Raw genomic sequence first — 7,980 nt, 5'->3', positions numbered from 1 at the left:
ACACACACACACACACACACACACACACACACATACAAACATACATCATTTAGCTCCCCTGTGATAATGCATGTTCTTTAGCACTTACTTGAGACATACCCTCTCCCCTCTTTTAAGGGGTATGTGTGAGCACCATGCTCAAGAGCATTCTGCAAGGACGCTTGATCAAGCAAGTGTTAAAACCTGTATTTATCAGTGTCAGTAAAGAAGATGTGGTGTTTTCATGCTTCCCCTCTCCATTCTCTCCCCAATTCCAGCCACTGACACAGTGTAAAAAACGAAAGAGAGATTTTCTTGTTTGTCATGGTCATCCTCTCCTCCTCTCATCCCAGACCCCCCCATCCCCCGCTTACCCCGCCCACCAAGCCCCTTGGAAGCCCCTCTCGTCCTGCAAGAATGCCTGCCCCTCCCCCAACTCCCCTCGCCATTTTCAATGTGTTTAATATTGGGAGCTTGTGCTGCCACTGCTAGGAGTCTTTCTGTGATATTTGTTGTGATGTAAGACATGGAGAGGGGAAAATAACCGAGTGTGTATACATTCACACTGTCATGTTTTCCAGACCAACACATAGGCAACTTTGCCGAGCTCCACCAAACAAAATATTTGCGAAGCCAGGCAATGACCTGGCAGACGTTGTTATGTAGAGGTATCCATCAGCCAGCCTGGGTCTGTATGTACAGTAACTGATGAACTTTGCTATGACAGTTGGTTGGAAATTAACAGAGTCCTGATGCTCTGCAAACAATTTCTCTGACGGCTGATATCAGTGCTCATGGTGCTGTTGCGAATGCAATGAACCAGCCAACAACAAAGGATAAAGCACATGACTACTCTAAATAGTTTATGTATAATTGTGTATCATAATCAACCATGAAAGCATTTAGCTAGAATGTATTTATCCTTTATTTATCCAGGTAACTCCCATTGATGTGGGCCCTGGTCAAATAAATAAATATAGGCCTAGGAAACAAATAAATATATGTGAATTGGCCAAATCATGCATTATTACACAATTCATTCCCTAAAAGTGGATCCTGGCCAACTGCTATTGAGAACATGAAAACAAAAGAACAATTAGGTATAACAGTCTTTTTTATTCTCCAATCCAAGCCATCAAGTTAAAATGAACATTCCTCACTTGTTTGCACCATTATAAAAGGCCAAAACATTTCATCCATTGTTTTTGTGTAGTTAAGGAAAGGATATGTGAAAGTCTAAATTAGATTATATACTATTGAATGCTATTCCAATAAACCATTTTAATATTTATGAGGTTCACACACAAAGACAAGACTATTCATACCATTCATAATTTCCAATGTTAATGTCCAGGTTTTTTTGCTCTGCTGTCCAGTTTTTCTCTGTCTATACTCATCCCTCCAAATTATCTGACCTTTATCTCCACAAATGCTGCAAACACAGGCCGCCTCTCAGCATCAACATGTGGGGGCACAACACCACACCTCTCCCTCTTCCCCTCTCTCTCCCTCTTTCCCCCGTTCTCTCTCTCTCTCTCTCTCTCTCTCTCTCTCTCCCTCTCTCTCTCTCTTACCCTTAAGTGGTTGTATTTCTTTTTGGTTAACCAGAAATTCCTTTGCCTGAGTTACCACAACAGACATTTTGAGCCTGTGTTGTCGGGAGGTTTTCTTGTATCATTATTAGGGAAGTTGAATTTATTTGCCTCAGACCAAGTCGACAGCCTGACTCACTGCGAAACTGATCGCCTCTACTCCGTCAACGATAGCCACGGGGGCCTGGATGTCGTCCATCAGGTTCAAGTCCTTTTTGAGTTCACAGTCACTGTGCTTCTTGAGAGGCTCCTCCGGTTTGTCAATGCCATTGACACATTCCTCTTGCTGTGGCTCCGGGGCACTTTCTGACACTGGTTCAACTGCCTGCTCCTGACACTCCCCATTGACGTCAGGGGCTGCAAGCTCCACAGCAGCCACCTCTTCCATAGGGGCGGCAGGTTCACACTCTCCGTTGTCCAATGCCGCCACTGGCTCCGCACTGGGCTCCTCCGCAACAGGGGCCTCCTCCTTCTCCTCTGCATACAACTCATTAGTGGAGGCTGACTCTGAGATGACGATCTCTGGGATGGGTTCTGACTCTGGGACGACTGCCTCGCTGGGTGCCTCTGCCGCTGGTTTGTCAGCTGAAACTGCAGCTGGGGTTTCCTCTGCTGCAGCCTCTGAGCTCTCTGGCTTTGGTGCTTCTGTTTCTGCACGCTCAGGCTCTGCTTGTGATTCTGCAAGCACTGCTGTGGGCTCCTCTGCGACTAGCTCTGGGGTGCTCTCTGGCTCTGGTGAAGGCTCCTCTTCTGGGGCAGGAGGAGCTGCCTCTGATGGTGCTTCAACCACAGGCTCAGTAACAGTCTCTGCTGTAGGCTCTGGGGCAGCAGACTCAGCTTCTGTAGTGTCTGTAGTGCCAGTCTCAGGGGCAGCCTCTGGTTCGGCCTTCCCTGCTGGCTCCTCCAGTGTTGCTGCTGGCTCCTCCTCTGCTGTAGCTGGCTCCTCTGCTGCAGCTGGCTCCTCTGGTGCAGCTGGCTCTGCTACTGCAGCTGGCTCCTCTGGTGCTGCCGGCACCTCTACTGCAGCTGGCTCCACTGCTGCAGCTGGCTCCTCTGGTGCAGCTGGCTCCTCTGGTGCTGCCGGCACCTCTACTGCAGCTGGCTCCTCTGCTGTTGCTGGCACCTCTGGTGCTGCCGGCTCCTCTGCTGCAGCTGGCTCCTCTGGTGCTGGCAGCACCTCTGCTGCAGCTGGCTCCTCTGGTGCTGCCGGCTCCTCTCCTGCAGCTAGCTCCTCTGCTGTTGCTGGCACCTCTGGTGCTGGCGGCTCTGCTGCAGCAGCTGGCTCCTCTGGTGCTGCTGACTCCTCTGCTGCAGCTGGCTCCTCTGCTGTTGCTGGCACCTCTGGTGCTGCCGGCTCTGCTGCTGCAGCTGGCTCCTCTGGTGCTGCCGGCTCCTCTCCTGCAGCTGGCTCCTCTGCTGTTGCTGGCACCTCTGGTGCTGGCGGCTCTGCTGCTGCAGCTTGCTCCTCTGTTGCAGCCGGCTCTGCTGCAGCAGCTGGCTCCTCTGGTGCTGCCGACTCCTCTGCTGCAGCTGGCTCCTCTGCTGTTGCTGGCACCTCTGGTGCTGGCGGCTCTGCTGCTGCAGCTTGCTCCTCTGTTGCAGCCGGCTCTGCTGCAGCAGCTGGCACCTCTGGTACTGCCGGCACCTCTGCTGCAGCTGGCTCCTCTGCTGCAGCTGGCTCCTCTGCTGCAGCCGGCTCTGCTGCGGCAGCTGGCTCCTCTGTTGTTGCTGGCACCTCTGGTGCTGCTGGCACCTCTGCTGCAGCTGACTCCTCTGGTGCTGCCGGCACCTCTGCTGCAGCTGGCTTTGGGTCTGTAGTTGGCTCCTCTGTTGCAGCTGGCTCTGGTGCTGCTGGCTCCTTCGGTGCTGCAGCCGGCTCCTCTGGGGCCCCCTTGATCGCTGCCTCTATAGCTGCCACAGCCTCTGGTGAGATGTCCGAGACTGCAGTCACCGCTGATGACACAGCTGACTCCACCGCAGCAGACACGGTTGCAGCCGCCTCAGCTGTCACTTCGGCCACCGGTGCCGGCGCTGAGTTCACCACAGCAGCCTGCACGGACTCCATCACACTGACAGCGGCTGCGGTGATCTCATCCTTCTTGTTCGGGTTGCTGACATCGTATCCCTTCTTCCTCTTGCTCAGCTTGCCTCCCATGGCGTCTCCTGAAAGTACATGATGAAATCAGAGTTACTGACTGTGTGTGACAGGTTATTATTATTTGTGATAATGTAGGCATTTATAATGTATTGGTTTCCCTTAGTGACCCACCATTAATCCCAAGCTAAAGCTGATAAAAATGCAAAACTGAGTTGGTGCCAATATAGTCCCTCCTGCCTCTCTTGTATGAGAGCACTCAGTCAGACATTAAAGTGGGAGACCATTTAAATCTGGAGATCACAGTCTGCCAAAGACTAGGTTGGCGAGAATACAAATGACCACTGCATGGGAACCTCACTGAGCTAAACTCTCCACAGGGCAAGGCACTCTCTCTGGAATCTTGGGTAATGTAATGTGCCAAATGAGCCTTCCATTGTAGTGTTGCCTTTAGGTTAATTCAGTTGTACATTATTCAGTTGTACATTATTCCAACTGGTATAACTTCATTGTTGACAGAGGCACAGTCACAGGTGGGGAAAGGTAACTTGAGTTCACAAATGTTTTAAAACCCAGCTAAAATGCAAGCAAACTGAGAGAGAGAGAGAGAGAGAGGGAGAGAGAGAGAGAGAGAGAGAGAGAGAGAGAGAGAGAGAGAGAGAGCGATAAAGAAAGAGAGTACACTTGTGCAATGGCACCTAGCTGTTCAACAAGCCAGGTCCAATGTGTTATTTCATCTGCTCACTGCCTTTATAGCTATCTACAGTATGTGTGAGTGCACTGGGTGATACATTTAAAGTTTGGTCTAAATTTGGTCAATGGTTTAGAGAAGGCGAAAGGTGAGATAAGATTCAGTCAGCATGGAAAAGATAACATTTAAATGTTCATGCCACAAATTCCCGTTCTGTGTGCTCCTGACCACTTACTGTGTGAAGTTTGGTCATTAGATATAGACTCAGCAATATAACTTCATCATATAAAATGGGGACCTCCTGCTTATACTGTAGACATAACAACAGAGCTCAAGCCTGCCATGGTCGTTAAGGTACATGAGAAAGAGCCTGGCAGTATTGGCAGATTTGAACTTTTGTTAATTTTAATGTTTTAACTTTTGCTATTGTTAATGTCCAGGTCCAGGAAGTCAACCTGTTGTTTGTGATCATCTTTTTGAGTCTACCTTCTGAGTCTACCTTTAATTCAGTTGTAAGATTCTAAGGTGCATTCCACTGATTATAATAATCGATTTGCTGCATGTGTAAATTTAGGACTGGCCTGTTATCACATTGGTGTCACTCACAAAGGAGTGTTCATTTCGCCCCACTGCTAATAGGGGAAGAGCTGATTTCAACAGACTCCAACTTCCCTCCCCGGTTTTATAGAGAACAGAGAACTGTAAGTTCTCACTATCTTAAGAGATTGTGTGTCAGGATGATAATAGGACACAAATCCAGAAGACAGTAGGCCTGCTCAGATTACTGAGTAGAATATTTGCCTTTCAAATGGAGGGACTAGACAGGCATTAGGTTTTTTACATACTAAGTGGCAGATGACATTTATGTGGAAACTAGGCCAATAAGCTTCATGGGTGGGTCTCTAAAAATCTATTGAGAATGATATGAAAAATAAACAAACACAAATCTAAATATTTCACATTTTCAACAAATCAGACGATTAGCCTATTAGATGAAGTCCAAAACGTCACAATCATAGTTAAGTCAATTAGGATTTGTTGTCAGATGGTTAGTAGAGCGACCGCCCTATTGAACTGCAGCACGGGCGTGATCATATGGGAGCTGTCCATAGTGCTGCATTGGGGCAATCAAGACGGAAAGGCATGACGAGCCATGCGCTAGGCCAAAGCACGAATCAATCCATGTTGGTATCAGACCCCCCTCTGCCACCAAATAAATTAACTTTGGACTTTCATATTTCCCCCCACTCTGTCTCTCTTTAAGCGTCACCAACGCGTGCAAATTACCGTAATTGCCAGGGTTTGACCCCATTGAATTGGAATTGGCATTGAAATCCCCCCCCCCCATAACCCGCCCCCCCCCCGCCAAAAAAAAAAAAAAAAAAAAGAAAAAGAAAAAAGTCACATAAACGGGTTTAAAATGACAGATTTTCCTTGCGAATATAAAATGACGACGACAATGAGCAAAGTGTAGAAGAGCTCACATAGAGCCTACAGTTGTAGACTACGAAATGATCAGAAATAAATTAGGATAGGCTACATCAGATTCCTTGAGATCCATATCCACTAGGTTAAATCAATAAGACTACTGCAATAAGATCACGGGTAGATTACTGTAAACATGCGGATAGGTATGTGTTGTCTTTCCCTTAAACTCAAATAAAGAGACGTTGAGTGAAGAAAATGCGCATGAATGTATTCCGGCTGGCAGGCGCAGAAATATTAGGTGCGCTATTTGGAGACAGGCAAGGGGACGTGTACTATGCACCTGATTGTAAGGATTGTAGGGAAAATATGTTTAGCGCTATATGTTTCATAGTTGGCATTGGTGACAGTCTCCTATAACTGTCACTGTTGAGCCAAAAACATTTTAAGTAGCCTAAGGCACAAACGAAGGTTGGTGACTCCATCCCCCACCGACCCCCTGCTATCCCCTCAACCCTTTTCTGTTCACGTAGCATATAGCCCGGTGGGGCTCTAGAGGCGCGTGCGACAACAATGGAAAATGTTTGACAAAATAGGCTATTTGACTTGAAAAGGTAATTCGATTTTAAGCATATTAGACAGTTTATTATTAATTGGCTAGATATTCAACCAGACAAGACAGATTTGTCTTGTGATTTTTGGGGCTACAGCTCTCGAACGTCTTGCAAGAGCACATACATGGTTAAAAATCCACTCTTCGGTGTATCTACTCATAATATACAGTATAATGCTACTCATAATTCAAATTTCTTGAAAGTGAAAATCTTGACACGAGTAGGAATGAAATGAAAAGAGAACAATGGACACCTTATCCGACTCTTAAAATCCGCTTCTCCCTTTCTTTCCTCTATTTACAAAAACAGTTAAGACTACATTTCCCTTTAGTATAATATTATTTAAAACAAATTTGAATAATGGAAAAGATTTAAAAGTTTACCAACCTGGATTGCTGCCTTAAACCCGCACGGAGTGGAGAGTCGAGGATCTGATGTAGTCCCTTGCTAGATTGAGCACGAACTGAATCACAAAAGTGAGCTCGCAACTGACAGCTGCACCAAGACCTCCTCGCTCCCTGAGGTACAATCTAGGACTATGCTTTCAAGAAGAGCGCCCCTCACCGTTTGCAAGACATCTGTCGCTATCACAATCTAACCCTACCCACTATCCGCAATCTATACCCTCCCAACACTTAACCCCTCCTCCCCCACCCCCTCTCCCAGCGCACATTTCTGTAGATGAGATGGGCTTCATCCGTTTTTAATATAATGCCCTCTCTTATTTCACTTAGTCATTATGGCAACTCCCTTCCTTTAACTTACATTTCTAACTTTTACTGCACTTGATTATTTTTTTTAATATTTTTTTTTATTTTTCAAGCGATTGATAACACTGGGGACTAACACTCATCTTCGGCCCTCCTCCCCTGGTCAAGACAGAGCCAAATTGTCTGAATAATTGTTAATAATTGCGTTGATTTCTGGTGGAATGTTAAGATTACACAATATTAATGTAGCTGAATTCTGCTCCACAAGAATGCTATCACAACACAGTCTACAAAGATTGCTGATAAAATTGAAGAATAAGGAATTTTAAATAATAATAAAAAAGAACCCTCTACAATGTGTGTTGTTGAAATATTGTTTGCCTCTATTATGTAACTCAGCCCGTATACCCCTGGGACCCTGGTTAAGTCAACAGAGCCACATGCCATCAACTCTCAGGAACATAGTGTCTGATTCATGTACTGTATGTCCTATACACTTCTGCATGTTAGTAATTGTTTGAAAAGGTGGCAGGAGGCCAAAAGGTCATTCTCAATATTACTTTCCATTTGAAGTTTCCTGACGTGTTGCACCGTTGTGCTATTTGCCTTGTACATGTTAATGGGACAACGTTTTGGGGGGTGAGGTTTAATGAAATTCTGCAACTTGCTCCCTACATGAACAAAATGCCTTTTTGTGCATACTGTTCACTGGAGAGACATGGTACAAACACTGCTAGCTTGTTATTATCATTGTTCTGATTAGCATTCACATGAATAGGCACTTGAATCTTGAATCTTAAATCTTGAATTTAATGTTAAAAGAGAGAGCCACAAAATATAAGTATTTCAATTCTTTCTCACAAAATTGTGGTAT

The 7,980-nt window shown here is 46.1% G+C and overlaps 1 protein-coding gene across 1 annotated transcript; it reads right to left on the bottom strand.

The window, feature by feature from the left end:
- Window positions 1–1,075: 1,075 nt before the first annotated feature.
- Window positions 1,076–6,953, bottom strand: LOC310817558 (uncharacterized protein). The gene is made up of 2 exons (XM_083688194.1): window positions 6,784–6,953; window positions 1,076–3,734 (listed from the first exon to the last, which is right to left on the bottom strand). The coding sequence occupies exon 2, from the start codon at window positions 3,724–3,726 to the stop codon at window positions 1,684–1,686; it is 2,043 nt and encodes a 680-aa protein (XP_083544320.1). The 5' UTR covers window positions 3,727–3,734; window positions 6,784–6,953; the 3' UTR covers window positions 1,076–1,683.
- Window positions 6,954–7,980: the final 1,027 nt, after the last annotated feature.

The sequence above is a fragment of the Argentina silus genome (assembly GCF_951799395.1).
Source record: "Argentina silus genome assembly, chromosome: 2".
NCBI lineage: Eukaryota > Metazoa > Chordata > Actinopteri > Argentiniformes > Argentinidae > Argentina > Argentina silus.
Note: the sequence above shows the minus strand (reverse complement) of the source record. Positions and strands in the feature narration are given on the sequence as shown.

Coding starts and splice junctions, on each gene's coding strand:
- LOC310817558 (XM_083688194.1), bottom strand. CDS start 3,726: ATGGGAGGCAAGCTGAGCAAGAGGAAGAAGGGATACGATGTCAGCAAC.